The sequence below is a fragment of the Salmo salar genome, chromosome 28 (assembly GCF_965601325.2).
Source record: "Salmo salar chromosome 28, fSalSal1, whole genome shotgun sequence".
Taxonomy (NCBI): domain Eukaryota; kingdom Metazoa; phylum Chordata; class Actinopteri; order Salmoniformes; family Salmonidae; genus Salmo; species Salmo salar.
In genome coordinates, this window is record NC_138318.1 from 42280001 (window position 1) to 42307500 (window position 27500).

Genomic DNA, 27500 nt, shown 5'->3' on the forward strand with positions numbered 1-27500 from the left:
GGATTCCCCTCAACACAGTTGTGGCAGAAGGTTGATAACGCTGTGTTCTCCTTAGGAACGTGTTTGGACCAACCACAGAGATAGAAAACATGGGCTGTGGTTTGGTCTCTACCCTGGCTCTCTTCCTTCCTCCTCATCTCTATCTCTCAAATTAATTCAAGGTTCTTTATTGACATGGGAAACATATGTTAACGTGGTCAAAGCAAGTGAAGTAGATAATAAACAAAAGTGAAATAAACAATAAAAATGAACAGTAAACATTACATTGACAGAAGTTCCAAAAGAATAAAGACATTTCAAACGTCATATTATGTCTATATACAGTGTTGTAATGATGTGCAAATCATTAATGTACAAAAGGGAAAATAAATAAACATAAATATGGGTTGTATTTACAATGGTGTTTGTTCTTCACTGGTTGACCTTTTCTTGAGACAACAGGTCACACATCTTGTTGCTGTGATGTCACACTGTGGTATTTCACCCAGTAGATATGGGAGTTCATCTTTCTGCTGTGATGGATCACTGTGGTATTTCACCCAGTAGATATGGGAGTTCAACTTGTTGCTGTGATGGATCACTGTGGTATTTCACCCAGTAGATATGGGAGTTTATCTTGTTGCTGTGATGGATCACTGTGGTATTTCACCCAGTAGATATGGGAGTTTATCTTGTTGCTGTGATGGATCACTGTGGTATTTCACCCAGTAGATATGGGAGTTCATCTTTCTGCTGTGATGGATCACTGTGGTATTTCACCCAGTAGATATGGGAGTTTATCTTGTTGCTGTGATGGATCACTGTGGTATTTCACCCAGTAGATATGGGAGTTCATCTTTCTGCTGTGATGGAACACTGTGGTATTTCACCCAGTAGATGTGGGAGTTCATCTTGCTGCTGTGATGGAACACTGTGGTATTTCACCCAGTAGATATGGGAGTTTATCTTGTTGCTGTGATGGATCACTGTGGTATTTCACCCAGTAGATATGGGAGTTCATCTTTCTGCTGTGATGGAACACTGTGGTATTTCACCCAGTAGATATGGGAGTTTATCTTGTTGCTGTGATGGATCACTGTGGTATTTCACCCAGTAGATGTGGGAGTTCATCTTGCTGCTGTGATGGATCACTGTGGTATTTCACCCAGTAGATATGGGAGTTTATCTTGCTGCTGTGATGGATCACTGTGCTATTTCACCCAGTAGATATGGGAGTTCATCTTGCTGCTGTGATGGATCACTGTGGTATTTCACCCAGTAGATATGGGAGTTCATCTTTCTGCTGTGATGGATCACTGTGGTATTTCACCCAGTAGATATGGGAGTTCATCTTGTTGCTGTGATGGATCACTGTGGTATTTCACCCAGTAGATATGGGAGTTCATCTTGTTGCTGTGATGGATCACTGTGGTATTTCACCCAGTAGATATGGGAGTTCATCTTGTTGCTGTGATGGATCACTGTGGTATTTCACCCAGTAGATATGGGAGTTCATCTTGCTGCTGTGATGGATCACTGTGCTATTTCACCCAGTAGATATGGGAGTTCATCTTGCTGCTGTGATGGATCACTGTGCTATTTCACCCAGTAGATATGGGAGTTCATCTTGCTGCTGTGATGGATCACTGTGGTATTTCACCCAGTAGATGTGGGAGTTCATCTTGCTGCTGTGATGGATCACTGTGCTATTTCACCCAGTAGATATGGGAGTTCATCTTGCTGCTGTGATGGATCACTGTGGTATTTCACCCAGTAGATATGGGAGTTCATCTTGTTGCTGTGATGGATCACTGTGGTATTTCACCCAGTAGATATGGGAGTTCATCTTGCTGCTGTGATGGATCACTGTGGTATTTCACCCAGTAGATATGGGAGTTCATCTTTCTGCTGTGATGGATCACTGTGGTATTTCACCCAGTAGATATGGGAGTTCATCTTGTTGCTGTGATGGATCACTGTGGTATTTCACCCAGTAGATATGGGAGTTCATCTTGCTGCTGTGATGGATCACTGTGGTATTTCACCCAGTAGATATGGGAGTTCATCTTTCTGCTGTGATGGATCACTGTGCTATTTCACCCAGTAGATATGGGAGTTCATCTTTCTGCTGTGATGGATCACTGTGGTATTTCACCCAGTAGATATGGGAGTTCATCTTTCTGCTGTGATGGATCACTGTGGTATTTCACCCAGTAGATATGGGAGTTCATCTTTCTGCTGTGATGGATCACTGTGGTATTTCACCCAGTAGATATGGGAGTTCATCTTGTTGCTGTGATGGATCACTGTGGTATTTCACCCAGTAGATATGGGAGTTCATCTTGCTGCTGTGATGGATCACTGTGGTATTTCACCCAGTAGATATGGGAGTTCATCTTGTTGCTGTGATGGATCACTGTGGTATTTCACCCAGTAGATGTGGGAGTTCATCTTGCTGCTGTGATGGATCACTGTGCTATTTCACCCAGTAGATATGGGAGTTCATCTTGCTGCTGTGATGGATCACTGTGGTATTTCACCCAGTAGATATGGGAGTTCATCTTGCTGCTGTGATGGATCACTGTGGTATTTCACCCAGTAGATATGGGAGTTCATCTTGTTGCTGTGATGGATCACTGTGGTATTTCACCCAGTAGATATGGGAGTTCATCTTGCTGCTGTGATGGATCACTGTGGTATTTCACCCAGTAGATATGGGAGTTCATCTTTCTGCTGTGATGGATCACTGTGGTATTTCACCCAGTAGATATGGGAGTTCATCTTTCTGCTGTGATGGATCACTGTGGTATTTCACCCAGTAGATATGGGAGTTCATCTTTCTGCTGTGATGGATCACTGTGGTATTTCACCCAGTAGATATGGGAGTTCATCTTTCTGCTGTGATGGATCACTGTGGTATTTCACCCAGTAGATATGGGAGTTCATCTTGTTGCTGTGATGGATCACTGTGGTATTTCACCCAGTAGATATGGGAGTTCATCTTGCTGCTGTGATGGATCACTGTGGTATTTCACCCAGTAGATATGGGAGTTCATCTTGTTGCTGTGATGGATCACTGTGGTATTTCACCCAGTAGATATGGGAGTTCAACAACATTGGCTTTGTTTTTATATTCTTTGTGGATCTGATGTTGATCTCCACCCGCTGGTAGTGGAGATCAAATCAAAATCAAATCAAATCAAATATATTTTTATAGCCCTTCATACATCAGCTGATATCTCAAAGTGCTGTACAGAAACCCAGCCTAAAACCCCAAACAGCAAGCAATGCAGGTGTAGAAGCACGGTGGCTAGGAAAAACTCCCTAGAAAGGCCAGAACCTAGGAAGAAACCTAGAGAGGAACCAGGCTATGAGGGGTGGCCAGTCCTCTTCTGGCTGTGCCGGGTGGATATTATAACAGAACATGGTCTAGATGTTAAAATGTTCAAAAATGACCAGCATGGTCAAATAATAATAATCATAGTAGTTGTCGAGGCTGCAACAAGCACGTCCGGTGAACAGGTCAGGGTTCCAAAGCCGCAGGCAGAACAATTGAAACTGGAGCAGCAGCACGGCCAGGTGGACTGGGGACAGCAAGGAGTCATCATGCCAGGTAGTCCTGAGGCATGGTCCTAGGGCTCTGGTCCTCTGAGAGAAAGAGAGAAAGAGAGAATTAGAGAGAGCATATTTAAATTCACACAGGACACCGGATAAGACAAGAGAAATACTCCAGATGTAACAGACTGACCCTAGCCCCCCGACACATAAACTACTGCAGCATAAATACTGGAGGCTGAGACAGGAGGGATCAGGAGACACTGTGGCCCCATCCGATGATACCCCCGGACAGGGCCAAACAGGCAGGATATAACCCCACCCACTTTGCCAAAGCACAGCCCCCACACCACAAGAGGGATGTCTCCAACCACCAACTTACCGTCCTAAGACAAGGCCGAGTATAGCCCACAAAGATCTCCGCCACGGCACAACCCAAGGGGGGGGCGCCAACCCAGACAGGAAGACCACGTCAGTGACTCAGCCCACTCAAGTGACGCACCCCTCCCATGGACGGCATGGAAGAACACCAGTAGGCCAGTGACTCAGCCCCTGTAATAGGGTTAGAGGCAGAGAATCCCAGTGGCGAGAGGGGAACCGGCAAGGCAGAGACAGCAAGGGCGGTTCGTTGCTCCAGCCTTTCCGTTCACCTTCACACTCCTGGGCCAGACTATACTTAATCATAGGACCTACTGAAGAGATAAGTCTTCAGTAAAGACTTAAAGGTTGAGACTGAGTCTGCGTCTCTCACATGGGTAGGCAGACCATTCCATAAAAATGGAGCTCTATAGGAGAAAGCCCTACCTCCAGCCGTTTGCTTAGAAATTCTAGGGACAATTAGGAGGCCTGCGTCTTGTGACTGTAGCGTACGTGTAGGTATGTACGGCAGGACCAAATCGGAAAGATAGGTAGGAGCAAGCCTATGTAATGCTTTGTAGGTTAGCAGTAAAACCTTGAAATCAGCCCTTTTCTTAACAGGAAGCCAGTGTAGGGAGGCTAGCACTGGAGTAATATGATCAAATTTTGGGGTTCTAGTCAGGATTCTAGCAGCCGTATTTAGCACTAACTGAAGTTTATTTAGTGCTTTATCCGGGTAGCCGGAAAGTAGAGCATTGCAGTAGTCCAGCCTAGAAGTAACAAAAGCATGGATTCGTTTTTCTGCGTCATTTTTGGACAGAAAGTTTCTGATTTTTGCAATGTTACGTAGATGGAAAAAAGCTGTCCTTGAAACAGTCTTGATATGTTCTTCAAAAGAGAGATCAGGGTCCAGAGTAACGCCGAGGTCCTTCACAGTTTTATTTGAGACGACTGTACAACCATCCAGATTAATTGTCAGATTCAACAGAAGATCTCTTTGTTTCTTGGGACGTAGAACAAGCATCTCTGTTTTGTCCGAGTTTAAAAGTAGAAAGTTTGCAGCCATCCACTTCATTATGTCTGAAACACAGGCTTCTAGCGAGGGCAATTTTGGGGCTTCACCATGTTTCATTGAAATGTACAGCTCTGTGTCGTCCGCATAGTAGTGAAATTTAACATTATGTTTTCGAATGACATCCCGAAGAGGTAAAATATATAGTGAAAACAATAGTGGTCCCAAAACGGAACCTTGAGGAACACCGAAATCCACAATTGATTTGTCAGAGGACAAACCATTCACAGAGACAAACTGATATCTTTCCGACAGATAAGATCTAAACCAGGCCAGAACTTGTCCATGTAGACCAATTTGGGTTTCCAATCTCTCCAAAAGAATGTGGTGATCGATGGTATCAAAAGCGGCACTAAGATCTAGGAGCACGAGGACAGATGCAGAGCCTCGGTCTGACGTCATTAAAAGGTCATTTACCACCTTCACAAGTGCAGTCTCAGTGCTATGATGGGGTCTAAAACCAGACTGAAGCGTTTCGTATACATTGTTTGTCTTCAGGAAGGCAGTGAGTTGCTGTGCAACAGCTTTGTCTAAAATTTTTGAGAGGAATGGAAGATTCGATATAGGCCGATAGTTTTTTATAATTTCTGGGTCAAGATTCGGCTTTTTCAAGAGAGGCTTTATTACTGCCACTTTTAGTGAGCTTGGTACACATCCGGTGGATAGAGAGACGTTTATTATGTTCAACATAGGAGGGCCAAGCACAGGAAGCAGCTCTTTCAGTAGTTTAGTTGGAATAGGGTCCAGTATGCAGCTTGAGGGTTTGGAGGCCATGATTATTTTCATCATTGTGTCAAGAGATATAGTACTAAAACACTTTAGTATCTCCCTTGATCCTAGGTCCTGGCAGAGTTGTGTAGACTCAGGACAATGGAGCTTTGGATGAATACGCAGATTTAAAGAGGAGTCCGTAATTTGCTTTCTAATGATCATGATCTTTTCCTCAAAGAAGTTCATAAATGTATTACTGCTGAAGTGAAAGCCATCCTCCATTTGCGAAGGCTGCTTTTTAGTTAGCTTTGCGACAGTATCAAAAAGAAATTTCGGATTGTTCTTATTTTCCTCAATTAAGTTGGAAAAATAGGATGATCGAGCAGCAGTGAGGGCTCTTCGATACTGCACGGTACTGTCTTTCCAAGCTAGTCGGAAGACTTCCAGTTTGGTGTGGCGCCATTTCCGTTCCAATTTTCTGGAAGCTTGCTTCAGAGCTCGTGTATTTTCTGTATACCAGGAAGCTAGTTTCTTATGACAGATGTTTTTAATTTTTAGGGGTGCAACTGCATCTAGGGTATTGCGCAAGGTTAAATTGAGTTCCTCGGTTAGGTGGTTAACTGATTTTTGTCCTCTGACGTCCTTGGGTAGGCAGAGGGAGTCTGGAAGGGCATCAAGGAATCTTTGGGTTGTCTGAGAATTTATAGCACGACTTTTAACCTCTTACATCTAGACGTTCCGCTAGCGGAACACCTGCTCCAATATCCAATGATAGGCGTGGCGGGAATTACAAATTCCTCAAAAATACAAAAACCTAAATTTTTCAAACATATGACTATTTCACAGCATTTTAAAGACAAGACTCTCCTTTATCTAACCACACTGTCCGATTTCAAAAAGGCTTTACAACGAAAGCAAAACATTAGATTATGTCAGCAGAGTACCCAGCCAGAAATAATCAGACACCCATTTTTCAAGCTAGCATATAATGTCACAAAAACACAGAAGACAGCTAAATGCAGCACTAACCTTTGATGATCTTCATCAGATGACAACCCTAGGACATTATGTTATACAATACATGCATGTTTTGTTCAATCAAGTTCATATTTATATCAAAAACCAGCTTTTTACATTAGCATGTGACGTTCAGAACTAGCATTCCCACCGCAAACTTCCGGTGAATTTACTAAATTACTCACGATAAACGTTCACAAAAAGCATAACAATAATTTTAAGAATTATAGATACAGAACTCCTCTATGCACTCGATATGTCTGATTTTAAAATAGCTTTTCGGTGAAAGCACATTTTGCAATATTCTGAGTACATAGCCCGGCATCACAGGGCTAGCTATTTAGACACCCAGCAAGTTTAGCCTTCACCAAAGTCAGATTTATTATTAGAAAAATTTTATTACCTTTGCTGTCTTCGTCAGAATGCACTCCCAGGACTTCTACTTCAATAACAAATGTTGGTTTGGTTCAAAATAATCCATCGTTATATCCAAATAGCGGCGTTTTGTTCGTGCGTTCAAGACACTATCCAAAGTGTAAATAAGGGTCACGAGCATGGCGCAATTCGTGACAAAAGATTTCAAAATATTCCATTACCGTACTTCAAAGCATGTCAACCGCTGTTTAAAATCAATTTTTATGCCATTTTTCTCGTAAAAAAGCAATAATATTCCGACCGGGAATCTGCGTTTAGATAAACAGACAAAAGAAAACAAAGCATTCGGTCGACGCGGGCACGAGCCTGAGTCTCACAGTACTGTAACCAGCCACTACCCAAACGCGCTACTTTTTTTCAGCCAGAGCCTGCAAAGCCACGATTCAGCTTTTGCCGCCTTCTGAGAGCCTATGGGAGCCGTAGGAAGTGTCACGTAACAGCAGAGATCCTCTGTAATGGATAGAGATAATCAAGAAGGGCAAGAAATTGTCAGACAGGGCACTTCCTGCATGGAATCTTCTCAGGTTTTGGCCTGCCAAATGAGTTCTGTTATACTCACAGACACAATTCAAACAGTTTTTGAAACTTTGGAGTGTTTTCTATCCAAAGCTAATAATTATATGCATATTCTAGTTTCTGGGCAGGAGTAATAATCAGATTAAATCGGGTACGTTTTTTATCCGGCTGTGAAAATACTGCCCCCTAGCCATAACAGGTTAACCTCTTACATCTAGACGTTCCGCTAGCGGAACACCTGCTCCAATATCCAATGATAGGCGTGGCGCGAATTACAAATTCCTCAAAAATACAAAAACTTCAATTTTTCAAACATATGACTATTTCACAGCATTTTAAATACAAGACTCTCCTTTATCTAACCACACTGTCCGATTTCAAAAAGGCTTTACAGCGAAAGCAAAACATTAGATTATGTCAGCAGAGTACCAAGCCAGAAATAATCAGACACCCATTTTTCAAGCTAGCATATAATGTCACAAAAACCCAGAAGACAGCTAAATGCAGCACTAACCTTTGATGATCTTCATCAGATGACAACCCTAGGACATTATGTTATACAATACATGCATGTTTTGTTCAATCAAGTTAATATTTATATCAAAAACCAGCTTTTTACATTAGCATGTGACGTTCAGAACTAGCATACCCCCCGCAAACTTCCGGGGAATTTGCTAACAATTTACTAAATTACTCACGATAAACATTCACAAAAAGCATAACAATAATTTTAAGAATTATAGATACAGAACTCCTCTATGCACTCGATATGTCCGATTTTAAAATAGCTTTTTGGTGAAAGCACATTTTGCAATATTCTAAGTACATAGCCCAGCCATCACGGGCTAGCTATTTAGACACCCGGCAAGTTTAGCACTCACCAATATCAGATTTACTATTATAAAAGTTTGATTACCTTTTGTTGTCTTCGTCAGAATGCACTCCCAGGACTGCTACTTCAATAACAAATGTTGGTTTGGTCCAAAATAATCCATCGTTATATCCGAATAGCGGCGTTTTGTTCGTGCGTCCCAGACACTATCCGAAATGGTAAATCAGGGTCGCGCGCATGGTGCAATTCGTGACAAAAGAAATCTAAATATTCCATTACCGTACTTCGAAGCATGTCAACCGCTGTTTAAAATCCATTTTTATGCCATTTTTCTCGTAAAAAAGCGATAATATTCCGACCGGGAATGTCCATTTAGCTAAACAGAGGAAAGAAAACAAAGTTTTCGGTCGACGCGGGCACGAGCCTGAGTCTCACAGTACTGTAACCAGCCACTACCCAAACGCGCTACTTTGTTTCAGCCAGAGCCTGCAAAGCCACGATTCAGCATTTTGCCGCCTTCTGAGAGCCTATGGCAGCCGTAGGAAGTGTCACGGGACAGCTAAGATCCTCACTCTTCAATAAACAGAGACAAGAAGAACGACACCTTGTCAGACAGGCCACTTCCTGCATGAAATCGTCTCAGGTTTTTGCCTGCCATATGAGTTCTGTTTTACTCACAGACACCATTCAAACAGTTTTAGAAACTTTAGGGTGTTTTCTATCCAAAGCCAATAATTATATGCATATTCTAGTTACTGGGCAGGAGTAGTAACCAGATTAAATCGGGTACGTTTTTTATCCAGCCGTGAAAATACTGCCCCCTAGCCATAACAGGTTAATGCTCCTTGGTTGGGGTCTGAGCAGATTATTTGTTGCGATTGCAAACGTAATAAAATGGTGGTCCGATAATCCAGGATTATGAGGAAAAACATTAAGATCCACAACATTTATTCCACGGGACAAAACTAGGTCCAGAGTATGACTGTGGCAGTGAGTAGGTCCAGAGACATGTTGGACAAAACCCACTGAGTCGATGATGGCTCCGAAAGCCTTTTGGAGTAGGAGTTTGGAGTTTTCCATGTGAATATTAAAGCCACCAAAAAGTTGAGTATTATCTGCTATGACTACAAGATCCGATAGGAATTCAGGGAACTCAGTGAGGAACACTGCATATGGCCCAGGAGGCCTATAAACAGTAGCTATAAAAAGTGAGTGAGTAGGCTGCATAGATTTCATGACTAGAAGCTCAAAAGACAATAACACAGTCATTTTTATTTTTGTAAATTGAAATTTGCTATCGTAAATGTTAGCAACACCTCCGCCTTTGCCGGATGCACGGGGGGTATGGTCACTAGTGTAACCAGGGGGTGAGGCCTCATTTAACACAGTAAATTCATCAGGCTTAAGCCATGTTTCAGTCAGGCCAATCACATCAAGATTATGATCAGTGATTAGTTCATTGACTATAACATTAAGTAACCCAATTTTGAGATGTGAGGTATCACAATCTCTTTCAATAATGGCAGGAATGGAGGGGGTCTTTATTCCAGTGAGATTGCTAAAGCGAACACCGCCATGTTTAGTTTTGCCCAACCTAGGTCGAGGCACAGACACGGTCTCAATGGGGAAAGCTGAGCTGACTACGCTGACTGTGCTAGTGGCAGACTCCACTAAGCTGGCAGGCTGGCTAACAGCCTGCTGCCTGGCCTGCACCCTATTTCATTGTGGAGCTAGAGGAGTTAGAGCCCTGTCTATGTTCGTAGATAAGATGAGAGCACCCCTCCAGCTAGGATGGAGTCCGTCACTCCTCAACAGGCCAGGCTTGGTCCTGTTTGTGGGTGAGCCCCAGAAAGAGGGCCAATTATCTACAAATTCTATCTTTTGGGAGGGGCAGAAAACAGTTTTCAACCAGCGATTGAGTTGTGAGACTCTGCTGTAGAGCTCATCACTCCCCCTAACTGGGAGGGGGCCAGAGACAATTAATCGATGCCGACACATCTTTCTAGCTGATTTACACGCTGAAGCTATGTTGCGCTTGGTGACCTCTGACTGTTTCATCCTAACATCGTTGGTGCCGACGTGGATAACAATATCCCTATACTAACCACTTGTGCGTTGTGGAAAGTAGTAGAAGCTTTTTCAACCACTCCCTTCAGTGCTGTGGCCACCCGTTCCTGCTGTATTCTCAGGTCGTTGGTGCCTGTGTGTATTATTATGTGGCTGGGTGAACCTAGTTGGTCCTCAGACAGAAGGTCTAGGGCGCTGGGTGAACCTAGTTGGTCCTCAGACAGAAGGTCTAGGGCGCTGGGTGACCCTAGTTGGTCCTCAGACAGAAGGTCTAGAGCGCTGGGTGACCCTAGTTGGTCCTCAGACAGAAGGTCTAGGGCGCTGGGTGACCCTAGTTGGTCCTCAGACAGAAGGTCTAGAGCGCTGGGTGACCCTAGTTGGTCCTCAGACAGAAGGTCTAGGGCGCTGGGTGACCCTAGTTGGTCCTCAGACAGAAGGTCTAGAGCGCTGGGTGAACCTAGTTGGTCCTCAGACAGAAGGTCTAGGGCGCTGGGTGAACCTAGTTGGTCCTCAGACAGAAGGTCTAGGGCGCTGGGTGAACCTAGTTGGTTCTCCTCCATCCCCCCTCACCCTCTCCTCCACCCCCCCTCTCCTCCATCCCCCTCTCCCTCTCCTCCATCCCCCCTCACCCTCTCCTCCACCCCCCTCTCCCTCTCCTCCATCCCCCCTCACCCTCTCCTCCACCCCCCTCTCCCTCTCCTCCATCCCCCCTCACCCTCTCCTCCATCCCCCCTCTCCCTCTCCCTCTCCTCCATCCCCCCTCTCCCTCTCCCTCTCCTCCATCCCCCCTCTCCTCCATCCCCCCTCTCCCTCTCCTCCATTCACCCTCTCCTCCATCCCCCCTCTCCCTCTCCTCCATCCCCCCTCTCCTCCATCCCCCCTCACCCTCTCCTCCATCCCCCCTCTCCCTCACCCTCTCCTCCATCCCCCCTCTCCCTCTCCTCCATCCCCACTCTCCTCCATCCCCCCTCACCCTCTCCTCCATCCCCCCTCTCCTCCATCCCCCCTCTCCCTCTCCTCCATCCCCCTCTCCCTCTCCTCCATCCCCCTCTCCCTCTCCTCCATCCCCCCTCTCCCTCTCCTCTAGTGCTCTGTTCTTCTCCTACTCCTGTTTGTTGTTTCACCACAGGCCAGAGTGCAGATACAGCTGAAGTTAGAAGTTGACATACACCTTAGCCAAATACATTTAAACTAACTATAATGTTGATATCATGGATGGTCAGTCCTGTATAGCCTCATAACATGGTTATAACTATAATGTTGATATCATGGATGGTCAGTCCTGTATAGCCTCCATAACATGGTTATAACTATAATGTTGATATCATGGATGGTCAGTCCTGTATAGCCTCATAACATGGTTATAACTATAATGTTGATATCATGGACGGTCAGTCCTGTATAGCTTCATAACATGGTTATAACTATACTGTTGATATCATGGATGGTCAGTCCTGTATAGCCTCCATAACATGGTTATAACTATAATGTTGATATCATGGATGGTCAGTCCTGTATAGCCTCATAACACGGTTATAACTATAATGTTGATATCATGGATGGTCAGTCCTGTATAGCCTCATAACACGGTTATAACTATAATGTTGATATCATGGATGGTCAGTCCTGTATAGCCTCATAACATGGTTATAACTATAATGTTGATATCATGGATGGTCAGTCCTGTATAGCCTCATAACATGGTTATAACTATAATGTTGATATCATGGATGGTCAGTCCTGTATAGCCTCCATAACATGGTTATAACTATAATGTTGATATCATGGATGGTCAGTCCTGTATAGCCTCCATAACATGGTTATAACTATAATGTTGATATCATGGATGGTCAGTCCTGTATAGCCTCCATAACATGGTTATAACTATAATGTTGATATCATGGATGGTCAGTCCTGTATAGCCTCATAACACGGTTATAACTATAATGTTGATATCATGGATGGTCAGTCCTGTATAGCCTCATAACACGGTTATAACTATAATGTTGATATCATGGATGGTCAGTCCTGTATAGCCTCATAACATGGTTATAACTATAATGTTGATATCATGGATGGTCAGTCCTGTATAGCCTCATAACATGGTTATAACTATAATGTTGATATCATGGATGGTCAGTCCTGTATAGCCTCATAACATGGTTATAACTATAATGTTGATATCATGGATGGTCAGTCCTGTATAGCCTCCATAACATGGTTATAACTATAATGTTGATATCATGGATGGTCAGTCCTGTATAGCCTCCATAACATGGTTATAACTATAATGTTGATATCATGGATGGTCAGTCCCGTATAGCCTCATAACATGGTTATAACTATAATGTTGATATCATGGATGGTCAGTCCTGTATAGCCTCCATAACATGGTTATAACTATAATGTTGATATCATGGATGGTCAGTCCTGTATAGCCTCATAACATGGTTATAACTATAATGTTGATATCATGGATGGTCAGTCCTGTAAAGCCTCCATAACATGGTTATAACTATAATGTTGATATCATGGATGGTCAGTCCTGTATAGCCTCCATAACATGGTTATAACTATAATGTTGATATCATGGATGGTCAGTCCTGTATAGCCTCCATAACATGGTTATAACTATAATGTTGATATCATGGATGGTCAGTCCTGTATAGCCTCCATAACATGGTTATAACTATAATGTTGATATCATGGATGGTCAGTCCTGTATAGCCTCCATAACATGGTTATAACTATAATGTTGATATCATGGATGGTCAGTCCTGTATAGCCTCATAACATGGTTATAACTATAATGTTGATATCATGGATGGTCAGTCCTGTATAGCCTCCATAACACGGTTAAAACTATAATGTTGATATCATGGATGGTCAGTCCTGTATAGCCTCATAACACGGTTATAACTATAATGTTGATATCATGGATGGTCAGTCCTGTATAGCCTCATAACACGGTTATAACTATAATGTTGATATCATGGATGGTCAGTCCTGTATAGCCTCATAACACGGTTATAACTATAATGTTGATATCATGGATGGTCAGTCCTGTATAGCCTCATAACACGGTTATAACTATAATGTTGATATCATGGATGGTCAGTCCTGTATAGCCTCATAACATGGTTATAACTATAATGTTGATATCATGGATGGTCAGTCCTGTATAGCCTCATAACACGGTTATAACTATAATGTTGATATCATGGATGGTCAGTCCTGTATAGCCTCATAACATGGTTATAACTATAATGTTGATATCATGGATGGTCAGTCCTGTATAGCCTCATAACATGGTTATAACTATAATGTTGATATCATGGATGGTCAGTCCTGTATAGCCTCCATAACATGGTTATAACTATAATGTTGATATCATGGATGGTCAGTCCTGTATAGCCTCCATAACATGGTTATAACTATAATGTTGATATCATGGATGGTCAGTCCTGTATAGCCTCCATAACATGGGTATAACTATAATGTTGATATCATGGATGGTCAGTCCTGTATAGCCTCCATAACATGGTTATAACTATAATGTTGATATCATGGATGGTCAGTCCTGTATAGCCTCCATAACATGGTTATAACTATAATGTTGATATCATGGATGGTCAGTCCTGTATAGCCTCATAACATGGTTATAACTATAATGTTGATATCATGGATGGTCAGTCCTGTATAGCCTCCATAACATGGTTATAACTATAATGTTGATATCATGGATGGTCAGTCCTGTATAGCCTCCATAACATGGTTATAAGTATAATGTTGATATCATGGATGGTCAGTCCTGTATAGCCTCCATAACATGGTTATAACTATAATGTTGATATCATGGATGGTCAGTCCTGTATAGCCTCCATAACATGGTTATAACTATAATGTTGATATCATGGATGGTCAGTCCTGTATAGCCTCATAACATGGTTATAACTATAATGTTGATATCATGGATGGTCAGTCCTGTATAGCCTCCATAACATGGTTATAACTATAATGTTGATATCATGGATGGTCAGTCCTGTATAGCCTCATAACACGGTTATAACTATAATGTTGATATCATGGATGGTCAGTCCTGTATAGCCTCCATAACACGGTTATAACTATAATGTTGATATCATGGATGGTCAGTCCTGTATAGCCTCCATAACACGGTTATAACTATAATGTTGATATCATGGATGGTCAGTCCTGTATAGCCTCCATAACACGGTTATAACTATAATGTTGATATCATGGATGGTCAGTCCTGTATAGCCTCCATAACACGGTTATAACTATAATGTTGATATCATGGATGGTCAGTCCTGTATAGCCTCATAACACGGTTATAACTATAATGTTGATATCATGGATGGTCAGTCCTGTATAGCCTCATAACATGGTTATAACTATAATGTTGATATCATGGATGGTCAGTCCTGTATAGCCTCCATAACATGGTTATAACTATAATGTTGATATCATGGATGGTCAGTCCTGTATAGCCTCCATAACATGGTTATAACTATAATGTTGATATCATGGATGGTCAGTCCTGTATAGCCTCATAACACGGTTATAACTATAATGTTGATATCATGGATGGTCAGTCCTGTATAGCCTCCATAACATGGTTATAACTATAATGTTGATATCATGGATGGTCAGTCCTGTATAGCCTCATAACATGGTTATAACTATAATGTTGATATCATGGATGGTCAGTCCTGTATAGCCTCATAACACGGTTATAACTATAATGTTGATATCATGGATGGTCAGTCCTGTATAGCCTCCATAACATGGTTATAACTATAATGTTGATATCATGGATGGTCAGTCCTGTATAGCCTCCATAACATGGTTATAACTATAATGTTGATATCATGGATGGTCAGTCCTGTATAGCCTCCATAACATGGTTATAACTATAATGTTGATATCATGGATGGTCAGTCCTGTATAGCCTCCATAACATGGTTATAACTATAATGTTGATATCATGGATGGTCAGTCCTGTATAGCCTCCATAACATGGTTATAACTATAATGTTGATATCATGGATGGTCAGTCCTGTATAGCCTCCATAACATGGTTATAACTATAATGTTGATATCATGGATGGTCAGTCCTGTATAGCCTCCATAACACGGTTATAACTATAATGTCGATATCATGGATGGTCAGTCCTGTATAGCCTCCATAACATGGTTATAACTATAATGTTGATATCATGGATGGTCAGTCCTGTATAGCCTCCATAACATGGTTATAACTATAATGTTGATATCATGGATGGTCAGTCCTGTATAGCCTCCATAACATGGTTATAACTATAATGTTGATATCATGGATGGTCAGTCCTGTATAGCCTCCATAACACGGTTATAACTATAATGTTGATATCATGGATGGTCAGTCCTGTATAGCCTCCATAACACGGTTATAACTATAATGTTGATATCATGGATGGTCAGTCCTGTATAGCCTCCATAACATGGTTATAACTATAATGTTGATATCATGGATGGTCAGTCCTGTATAGCCTCCATAACACGGTTATAACTATAATGTCGATATCATGGATGGTCATTCCTTGCATCCATAGCTCTGTCCTATCAGTCATCTCTTCTTCCACAGTGATTGACAGCTGCACGGTTGCCGTGGGAACCAACAGTACCCCTGGAGGGGAACGGTACATGTCCTCGAACGTGTGCGGTCCTCGCGGACGCTGCCGGAGCCAGGCTGGAGGGCAGTTCAGCTGTGACTGTCAGGAGGGCTTCAGAGGCACATACTGTCACGAGAGTAAGACGTGACAACGAGCATTCATAGGTCTACGTAGACATTACATAGACCCTAATAGACATACTAGACCATGCATAGACCTACTTAGATATTACAAAGACATTACATTGACCTGCATAGACATTACATAGACCCTAATAGACATACTAGACCATTCATAGACCTACTTAGACATTACATTGACCTGCATAGACCTACATAGACATTACATTGACCTACATAATGTTCTTGACATTTTCCAGATTGACTGACCTTCATGTCTTAAAGTAATGATGGACTGTCATTTCTCTTTGCTTATTTGAGCTGTTCTTGCCATAATATGGACTTGATCTTTTACCAAATAGGGCGATCTTCTGTATACCACCCTTACCTTGTCACAACACAACTGATTTGGCTCAAACTCATTTAAGAAGGAAAGAAATTCCACAAATTAACTTCTAACAAGGCACACCTGTTAATTGAAATGCATTCCAGGTGACTACCTCATGAAGCTGGTTGAGAGAATGCCAAGAGTGTGCAAAGCTGTCGTCAAGGCAAAGAAAGGGTGGCTATTTGAAGAATCTCAAATATATTTTCATTTGTTTAACCCTTTTTTGGATACTAAATGATTCCACATGTGTTATTTCAGAGTTGAGATGTTTTCACTATTATTCTACAATGTAGAAAATAGTACAAATAAAGAAAAACCCTGGAATGAGTAGTTGTCCGCACACACACACACACACACGCACGTATATACACACACGCACACACACGTATACCCACACACACACACGTATACCCACACACACACACGTATATACACACACACACACACGTACACACACACACACACGTACACACACACACACACACGCACACACACGTATACACACACACACACACGTATACACACACACACACACGTATATACACACACACACACACACACACACACACACACGTATATACACACACACACACGTACACACACACACACGCGTACACACACAAGCATTTCCTTGCTGTAGTTTCTAATGGCCTCACTCTTCCAATCCCTCTCTCCCTCTCCCTTTCCCCTCTCTCCCTCTCCCTTTCCCCTCTCTCCCTCTCTCTCTCTCTCTCTCCCTCTCTCCCTTTCCCCTCTCTCCCTCTCCCTTTCCCCTCTCTCCCTCTCCCTCTCCCCTCTCCCCTCTCTCCCTTTCCCCTCTCTCTCTCTCTCTCTCTCCCTCTCCCTTTCCCCTCTCTCCCTCTCCCTTTCCCCTCTCTCCCTCTCCCTTTCCCCTCTCTCCCTCTCCCCTCTCCCCTCTCTCCCCTTCCCCTCTCTCCTCTCCCTTTCCCCTCTCTCCCTCTCCCCTCTCCCCTCTCTCCCTTTCCCCTCTCTCTCTCTCTCTCTCTCCCTCTCCCTTTCCCCTCTCTCCCCCTCCCTTTCCCCTCTCTCCCTCTCCCTTTCCCCTCTCTCCCTCTCCCTCTCCCCTCTCCCCTCTCTCCCTTTCCCCTCTCTCCCTCTCCCTTTCCCCTCTCTCTCTCTCCCTTTCCCCTCTCTCCCTTTCCCCTCTCTCCCTCTCCCTTTCCCCTCTCTCCCTTTCCCCTCTCTCCCTCTCTCTCTCTCCCTTTCCCCTCTCTCTCTCTCTCTCTCTCCCTCTCCCTTTCCCCTCTCTCCCCCTCCCTTTCCCCTCTCTCCCTCTCCCTTTCCCCTCTCTCCCTCTCCCTCTCCCCTCTCCCCTCTCTCCCTTTCCCCTCTCTCCCTCTCCCTTTCCCCTCTCTCTCTCTCCCTTTCCCCTCTCTCCCTTTCCCCTCTCTCCCTCTCTCTCTCTCCCTTTCCCCTCTCTCTCTCTCCCTTTCCCCTCTCTCCCTTTCCCCTCTCTCCCCCTCCCTTTCCCCTCTCTCCCTCTCCCTTTCCCCTCTCTCCCTCTCCCTCTCCCCTCTCCCCTCTCTCCCTTTCCCCTCTCTCCCTCTCCCTTTCCCCTCTCTCTCTCTCCCTTTCCCCTCTCTCCCTTTCCCCTCTCTCCCTCTCCCTTTCCCCTCTCTCCCTTTCCCCTCTCTCCCTTTCCCCTCTCTCTCTCTCCCTTTCCCCTCTTTCTCTCTCCCTTTCCCCTCTCTCCCTCTCCCTTTCCCCTCTCTCCCTCTCCCTTTCCCCTCTCTCTCTCCCTTTCCCCTCTCTCCCTCTCCCTCTCCCCTCTCTCCCTTTCCCCTCTCTCCCTCTCCCTTTCCCCTCTCTCCCTCTCCCCTCTCTCCCTCTCTCCCTCTCCCCTCTCTCCCTCTCTCTCTCTCCCTTTCCCCTCTCTCCCTCTCCCTTTCCCCTCTCTCCCCCTCCCTTTCCCCTCTCTCCCCCTCCCTTTCCCCTCTCTCCCTCTCCCTTTCCCCTCTCTCCCTCTCCCTCTCCCCTCTCCCCTCTCTCCCTTTCCCCTCTCTCCCTCTCCCTTTCCCCTCTCTCTCTCTCCCTTTCCCCTCTCTCCCTTTCCCCTCTCTCCCTCTCCCTTTCCCCTCTCTCCCTTTCCCCTCTCTCCCTTTCCCCTCTCTCTCTCTCCCTTTCCCCTCTTTCTCTCTCCCTTTCCCCTCTCTCCCTCTCCCTTTCCCCTCTCTCCCTCTCCCTTTCCCCTCTCTCTCTCCCTTTCCCCTCTCTCCCTCTCTCTCTCCCTCCCCCCCTCCCTCCCTTTCCCCTCTCCCTCCCTTTTCCCTCTCTCTCTCTCTCTCTCTCTCTCTCTCTCTCTCTCTCCCTGCCTTTCCCCTCTTTCCCCTCTCTCTCCCCCCTCTCTCTCCCTTTCCCCTTCTCCCTCTCTCTCCCCCCTCTCTCTCCCCCCTCTCTCTCCCCCCTCCCCTCAGATATTAATGATTGTGAGAGCAACCCGTGTGGTAATGGAGGAACCTGTATTGATAAAGTCCGGGTATACCAGTGTATCTGTGGAGACGGCTGGGAGGGGGACCACTGTGAGATCAGTAAGTACGTCTAATGTTTTCAAGGTTTATCGATAGAGTCGTAGATGTTCATGAGGAGACCTATCATAGGTCATATAGGCAGCACTACCGCTAGACCAGCCCCCCCTGACAGGCAGCACTACCACTAGACCAGCCCCCCCTGACAGGCAGCACTACCACTAGACCAGCCCCCCCTGACAGGCAGCACTACCACTAGACCAGCCCCCCCTGACAGGCAGCACTACCACTAGACCAGCCCCCCCTGACAGGCAGCACTACCACTAGACCAGCCCCCCCTGACAGGCAGCACTACCACTAGACCAGCCCCCCCTGACAGGCAGCACTACCACTAGACCAGCCCCCCCTGACAGGCAGCACTACCACTAGACCAGCCCCCCCTGACAGGCAGCACTACCGACTAGACCAGCCCCCCCTGACAGGCAGCACTACCACTAGACCAGCCCCCCCTGACAGGCAGCACTACCACTAGACCAGCCCCCCCTGACAGGCAGCACTACCACTAGACCAGCCCCCCCTGACAGGCAGCACTACCACTAGACCAGCCCCCCCTGACAGGCAGCACTACCACTAGACCAGCCCCCCCTGACAGGCAGCACTACCACTAGACCAGCCCCCCCTGACAGGCAGCACTACCACTAGACCAGCCCCCCCTGACAGGCAGCACTACCACTAGACCAGCCCCCCCTGACAGGCAGCACTACCACTAGACCAGCCCCCCCTGACAGGCAGCACTACCACTAGACCAGCCCCCCCTGACAGGCAGCACTACCACTAGAGCAGGGTTTCCCAACTGGCGGCCCACGGCGCATAAGCAGAGCAGGGTTTCCCAACTGGCGGCCCACGGCGCATAAGCAGAGCAGGGTTTCCCAACTGGCGGCCCACAGCGCATAAGCAGAGCAGGGTTTCCCAACTGGCGGCCCACGGCGCATATTTGGCCCACGGGTGATTTTACTTCTTGGACATAAAAGACGGTACCAGCAGTAAATCAGCTCCAAGTGATAAGTTGTTAATCTGTTAACGCCATAATAGAGAGATCGTATACATATTTCAGCAAGGTTTGAAATGTTATGTTTTAGTCATAATATTATGTCTGTTTGGGCTTCTTGCGGTCAATTTGCAGTCTAATAGTTATTTAAAATGATGTTCTGGCTCGCTGACCATCAGCTCCAGAACATATTGTCCTGTGGCTGAATCTAGTTAATGATCCCTGATGTGGAGGTAGCGATTTAACCTGACTGGTTTGACTCTGGCTGTCCTCCCCTCTCCTCCCTCTCCCTCTCCCTCTCCTCCTCCCCTCTCCTCATCTCCCTCCTTCTCTCCCTCTCCTCCTCCCCCTCCCCCCTCATCTCCTCCTCATCTCCCTCTCCTCCTCCCCCCTCATCTCCCTCTCCTCCTCCCCCCTCATCTCCCTCTCCTCCTCCCTCCTCCTTCTCTCCCTCTCCTCCTCTCCCTCTCCTCCCCCCCTCCCCCTCTCCCCCCTCATCTCTGTCTCCTCCTCCCCCCTCATCTCCCTCTCCTCCTCCTCCTCCCCCCTCATCTCCCTCTCCTCCTCCCCCCTCCTTCTCTCCCTCTCCCTCTCCTCTCCCTCTCCCCCTTCCTCATCCCCCCTCATCTCCCTCTCCTCCTCCCCTCTCCTTCTCTCCCTCTCCTCCTTTCCCTCTTCTCCCCCCCTCCTCTCCCTCTCCTCCTCCCCCTCCTCTCCCTCTCCTCCTCCCCCCTCCTCCTCTCTCCAGATATAGATGACTGCAGCACTAGTCCATGTCATAATGGAGGAACATGTCGAGACCTGGTGACTGATTTCTTCTGTGAGTGTATGAACGGCTGGAAGGGGAAGACCTGCCAATCCCGTAAGAACACAGTCTCTCCTCCTCCCTCCTGTCTCTCTCCTCCTCCTCCTCCCTCCTGTCTCTCTCCTCCTCCTCCTCCCTCCTGTCTCTCTCCTCCTCCTCCTCCCTCCTGTCTCTCTCCTCCTCCTCCTCCCTCCTGTCCCTCTCCTCCTCCCTCCTGTCTCTCTCCTCCTCCCCCCTCCTGTCCCTCTCCTCCTCCCTCCTGTCTCTCTCCTCCTCCCTCCTGTCTCTCTCCTCCTCCCCCCTCCTGTCTCTCCTCCTCCTCCTCCCTCCTGTCTCTCTCCTCCTCCTCCCATCCTGTTTCTCTCCTCCTCCTCCCTCCTGTCTCTCTCCTCCTCCTCCCTCCTGTCTCTCTCCTCCTCCTCCTCCCTCCTGTCTCTCTCCTCCTCCTCCTCCCTCCTGTCTCTCTCCTCCTCCTCCCTCCTGTCTCTCTCCTCCTCCTCCTCCCTCCTGTCTCTCTCCTCCTCCTCCTCCTCCCTCCTGTCCCTCTCCTCCTCCCTCCTGTCTCTCTCCTGCCTCCTCCCTCCTGTCTCTCTCCTCCTCCCCCCTCCTGTCCCTCTCCTCCTCCCTCCTGTCTCTCTCCTCCTCCCTCCTCTCTCTCTCCTCCTCCCCCCTCCTGTCTCTCCTCCTCCTCCTCCCTCCTGTCTCTCTCCTCCTCCTCCCATCCTGTTTCTCTCCTCCTCCTCCCTCCTGTCTCTCTCCTCCTCCTCCCTCCTGTCTCTCTCCTCCTCCTCCTCCCTCCTGTCTCTCTCCTCCTCCTCCTCCCTCCTGTCTCTCTCCTCCTCCTCCTCCCTCCTGTCTCTCTCCTCCTCCTCCCTCCTGTCCCTCTCCTCCTCCTCCCTCCCGTCCCCCTCCTCCCCCCTCCTGTCCCTCTCCTCCTCCCTCCTGTCTCTCTCCTCCTCCCTCCTGTCTCTCTCCTCCTCCCCCCCTCCTGTCTCTCCTCCTCCTCCTCCCTCCTGTCTCTCTCCTCCTCCTCCCTCCTGTCTCTCTCCTCCTCCTCCCATCCTGTCTCTCTCCTCCTCCTCCCTCCTGTCCCTCTCCTCCTCCTCCCTCCTGTCTCTCTCCTCCTCCTCCCTCCTGGCCCTCTCCTCCTCCTCCCTCCTGGCCCTCTCCTCCTCCTCCCTCCTGTCTCTCTCCTCCTCCTCCCTCCTGTCCTTCTCCTCCTCCTCTCCTCCTCTCCTTCTCTCTCTCTCCTCCTCCTCCCTCCTGTCTCTCTCCTCCTCCTCCCTCCTGTCTCTCTCCTCCTCCTCCCCCCTCCTGTCTCTCTCCTCCTCCTCCCCCCTCCTGTCTCTCCTCCTCCTCCCTCCTGTCTCTCTCCTCCTCCTCCCTCCTGTCCTCTCCTCCTCCTCCCCCCTCCTGTCTCTCTCCTCCTCCTCCCTCCTGGCCCTCTCCTCCTCCTCCCTCCTGTCTCTCTCCTCCTCCTGTCTCTCTCCTCCTCCTGTCTCTCTCCTCCTCCTCCCTCCTGTCCCTCTCCTCCCTCCTGTCACTGGAGTGATAGATGAGCAGATGATGATGTGCAAGTAGAAATACTGGGGTGCAAAAGAGCAGAAAAACAAAACATGTGCTGATGAGTGGAGGTATTCACCCAGGTGTGTGTGTTACTATTCACCCAGGTGTGTGTGTGTGTACTATTCACCCAGGTGTGTGTGTGTACTATTCACCCAGGTGTGTGTGTGTACTATTCACCCAGGTGTGTGTGTGTACTATTCACCCAGGTGTGTGTGTACTATTCACCCAGGTGTGTGTGTACTATTCACCCAGGTGTGTGTGTACTATTCACCCAGGTGTGTGTGTGTACTATTCACCCAGGTGTGTGTGTACTATTCACCCAGGTGTGTGTGTGTGTACTATTCACCCAGGTGTGTGTGTGTTACTATTCACCCAGGTGTGTGTGTGTACTATTCACCCAGGTGTGTGTGTGTGTACTATTCACCCAGGTGTGTGTGTGTACTATTCACCCAGGTGTGTGTGTGTACTATTCACCCAGGTGTGTGTGTGTACTATTCACCCAGGTGTGTGTGTGTGTACTATTCACCCAGGTGTGTGTGTGTACTATTCACCCAGGTGTGTGTGTGTACTATTCACCCAGGTGTGTGTGTGTACTATTCACCCAGGTGTGTGTGTGTACTATTCACCCAGGTGTGTGTGTGTACTATTCACCCAGGTGTGTGTGTGTACTATTCACCCAGGTGTGTGTGTACTATTCACCCAGGTGTGTGTGTGTACTATTCACCCAGGTGTGTGTGTGTTACTATTCACCCAGGTGTGTGTGTGTTACTATTCACCCAGGTGTGTGTGTGTGTGTGTGTTACTATTCACCCAGGTGTGTGTGTGTACTATTCACCCAGGTGTGTGTGTGTACTATTCACCCAGGTGTGTGTGTGTACTATTCACCCAGGTGTGTGTGTGTACTATTCACCCAGGTGTGTGTGTGTTACTATTCACCCAGGTGTGTGTGTGTACTATTCACCCAGGTGTGTGTGTGTACTATTCACCCAGGTGTGTGTGTTACTATTCACCCAGGTGTGTGTGTGTACTATTCACCCAGGTGTGTGTGTGTACTATTCACCCAGGTGTGTGTGTGTACTATTCACCCAGGGTGTGTGTGTACTATTCACCCAGGTGTGTGTGTGTACTATTCACCCAGGTGTGTGTGTGTGTGTACTATTCACCCAGGTGTGTGTGTGTACTATTCACCCAGGTGTGTGTGTGTACTATTCACCCAGGTGTGTGTGTGTGTACTATTCACCCAGGTGTGTGTGTGTACTATTCACCCAGGTGTGTGTGTGTACTATTCACCCAGTGTGTGTGTGTTACTATTCACCCAGGTGTGTGTGTGTGTACTATTCACCCAGGTGTGTGTGTGTGTTACTATTCACCCAGGTGTGTGTACTATTCATCCCAGGTGTGTGTGTACTATTCACCCAGGTGTGTGTGTGTGTACTATTCACCCAGGTGTGTGTGTGTGTACTATTCACCCAGGTGTGTGTGTGTGTACTATTCACCCAGGTGTGTGTGTGTGTACTATTCACCCAGGTGTGTGTGTGTACTATTCACCCAGGTGTGTGTGTGTACTATTCACCCAGGTGTGTGTACTATTCACCAGGGTGTGTGTGTACTATTCACCCAGGTGTGTGTGTGTACTATTCACCCAGGTGTGTGTGTGTGTGTACTATTCACCCAGGTGTGTGTGTACTATTCACCCAGGTGTGTGTGTGTACTATTCACCCAGGTGTGTGTGTGTACTATTCACCCAGGTGTGTGTGTGTACTATTCACCCAGGTGTGTGTGTGTGTTACTATTCACCCAGGTGTGTGTGTGTGTTACTATTCACCCAGGTGTGTGTGTGTGTTACTATTCACCCAGGTGTGTGTGTGTACTATTCACCCAGGTGTGTGTGTGTACTATTCACCCAGGTGTGTGTGTGTGTTACTATTCACCCAGGTGTGTGTGTGTTACTATTCACCCAGGTGTGTGTGTGTTACTATTCACCCAGGTGTGTGTGTGTACTATTCACCCAGGTGTGTGTGTGTACTATTCACCCAGGTGTGTGTGTGTTACTATTCACCCAGGTGTGTGTGTGTACTATTCACCCAGGTGTGTGTGTGTGTACTATTCACCCAGGTGTGTGTGTGTACTATTCACCCAGGTGTGTGTGTGTACTATTCACCCAGGTGTGTGTGTGTACTATTCACCCAGGTGTGTGTGTGTTACTATTCACCCAGGTGTGTGTGTACTATTCACCCAGGTGTGTGTGTGTGTACTATTCACCCAGGGGTGTGTGTGTACTATTCACCCAGGTGTGTGTGTGTACTATTCACCCAGGTGTGTGTGTGTACTATTCACCCAGGTGTGTGTGTGTACTATTCACCCAGGTGTGTGTGTACTATTCACCCAGGTGTGTGTGTGTACTATTCACCCAGGTGTGTGTGTACTATTCACCAGGTGTGTGTGTACTATTCACCCAGGTGTGTGTGTGTACTATTCACCCAGGTGTGTGTGTGTACTATTCACCCAGGTGTGTGTGTTACTATTCACCCAGGTGTGTGTGTGTGTACTATTCACCCAGGTGTGTGTGTGTACTATTCACCCAGGTGTGTGTGTGTGTACTATTCACCCAGGTGTGTGTGTGTACTATTCACCCAGGTGTGTGTGTGTACTATTCACCCAGGTGTGTGTGTACTATTCACCCAGGTGTGTGTGTGTGTACTATTCACCCAGGTGTGTGTGTGTACTATTCACCCAGGTGTGTGTGTGTACTATTCACCCAGGTGTGTGTGTGTACTATTCACCCAGGTGTGTGTGTGTACTATTCACCCAGGTGTGTGTGTACTATTCACCCAGGTGTGTGTGTGTACTATTCACCCAGGTGTGTGTGTGTGTACTATTCACCCAGGTGTGTGTGTACTATTCACCCAGGTGTGTGTGTTACTATTCACCCAGGTGTGTGTGTACTATTCACCCAGGTGTGTTGTACTATTCACCCAGGTGTGTGTGTGTACTATTCACCCAGGTGTGTGTGTTACTATTCACCCAGGTGTGTGTGTGTACTATTCACCCAGGTGTGTGTGTGTACTATTCACCCAGGTGTGTGTGTGTACTATTCACCCAGGTGTGTGTGTGTACTATTCACCCAGGTGTGTGTGTACTATTCACCCAGGTGTGTGTGTGTACTATTCACCCAGGTGTGTGTGTGTTACTATTCACCCAGGTGTGTGTGTACTATTCACCCAGGTGTGTGTGTGTACTATTCACCCAGGTGTGTGTGTGTACTATTCACCCAGGTGTGTGTGTGTACTATTCACCCAGGTGTGTGTGTTACTATTCACCCAGGTGTGTGTACTATTCACCAGGTGTGTGTACTATTCACCCAGGTGTGTGTGTGTACTATTCACCCAGGTGTGTGTGTGTGTTACTATTCACCCAGGTGTGTGTGTGTGTTACTATTCACCCAGGTGTGTGTGTGTACTATTCACCCAGGTGTGTGTGTGTACTATTCACCCAGGTGTGTGTGTGTACTATTCACCCAGGTGTGTGTGTACTATTCACCCAGGTGTGTGTGTGTACTATTCACCCAGGTGTGTGTGTGTACTATTCACCCAGGTGTGTGTGTGTGTACTATTCACCCAGGTGTGTGTGTGTGTACTATTCACCCAGGTGTGTGTGTGTGTGTACTATTCACCCAGGTGTGTGTGTGTGTACTATTCACCCAGGTGTGTGTGTGTACTATTCACCCAGGTGTGTGTGTGTGTTACTATTCACCCAGGTGTGTGTGTGTACTATTCACCCAGGTGTGTGTGTGTGTACTATTCACCCAGGTGTGTGTGTGTACTATTCACCCAGGTGTGTGTGTGTGTACTATTCACCCAGGTGTGTGTGTGTACTATTCACCCAGGTGTGTGTGTGTACTATTCACCCAGGTGTGTGTGTGTGTACTATTCACCCAGGTGTGTGTGTACTATTCACCCAGGTGTGTGTGTGTACTATTCACCCAGGTGTGTGTGTGTTACTATTCACCCAGGTGTGTGTGTGTTACTATTCACCCAGGTGTGTGTGTGTACTATTCACCCAGGTGTGTGTGTGTGTTACTATTCACCCAGGTGTGTGTGTGTTACTATTCACCCAGGTGTGTGTGTGTGTTACTATTCACCCAGGTGTGTGTGTGTACTATTCACCCAGGTGTGTGTGTGTACTATTCACCCAGGTGTGTGTGTGTTACTATTCACCCAGGTGTGTGTGTTACTATTCACCCAGGTGTGTGTGTGTACTATTCACCCAGGTGTGTGTGTGTACTATTCACCCAGGTGTGTGTGTGTTACTATTCACCCAGGTGTGTGTGTGTACTATTCACCCAGGTGTGTGTGTGTTACTATTCACCCAGGTGTGTGTGTGTACTATTCACCCAGGTGTGTGTGTACTATTCACCCAGGTGTGTGTGTGTACTATTCACCCAGGTGTGTGTGTGTACTATTCACCCAGGTGTGTGTGTGTTACTATTCACCCAGGTGTGTGTGTGTTACTATTCACCCAGGTGTGTGTGTGTACTATTCACCCAGGTGTGTGTGTGTACTATTCACCCAGGTGTGTGTGTGTACTATTCACCCAGGTGTGTGTGTGTTACTATTCACCCAGGTGTGTGTGTGTTACTATTCACCCAGGTGTGTGTGTGTACTATTCACCCAGGTGTGTGTGTGTTACTATTCACCCAGGTGTGTGTGTGTACTATTCACCCAGGTGTGTGTGTGTACTATTCACCCAGGTGTGTGTGTGTACTATTCACCCAGGTGTGTGTGTGTACTATTCACCCAGGTGTGGTGTGTGTACTATTCACCCAGGTGTGTGTGTGTGTACTATTCACCCAGGTGTGTGTGTGTGTACTAT

The 27500-nt window shown here is 46.8% G+C and overlaps 1 protein-coding gene across 1 annotated transcript in view; it reads left to right on the top strand.

The window, feature by feature from the left end:
• The window catches only part of LOC106589996 (protein jagged-1b), a 166173-nt gene that overhangs the window by 83910 nt on the left and 54763 nt on the right, over positions 1-27500 (top strand). The window contains exons 15-17 of the mRNA XM_082970599.1: positions 16189-16353; positions 19159-19272; positions 21006-21119. Of these exons, the coding sequence (XP_082826725.1) occupies positions 16189-16353; positions 19159-19272; positions 21006-21119 (393 nt within the window). The remainder of the gene's footprint in view (positions 1-16188; positions 16354-19158; positions 19273-21005; positions 21120-27500) is intronic.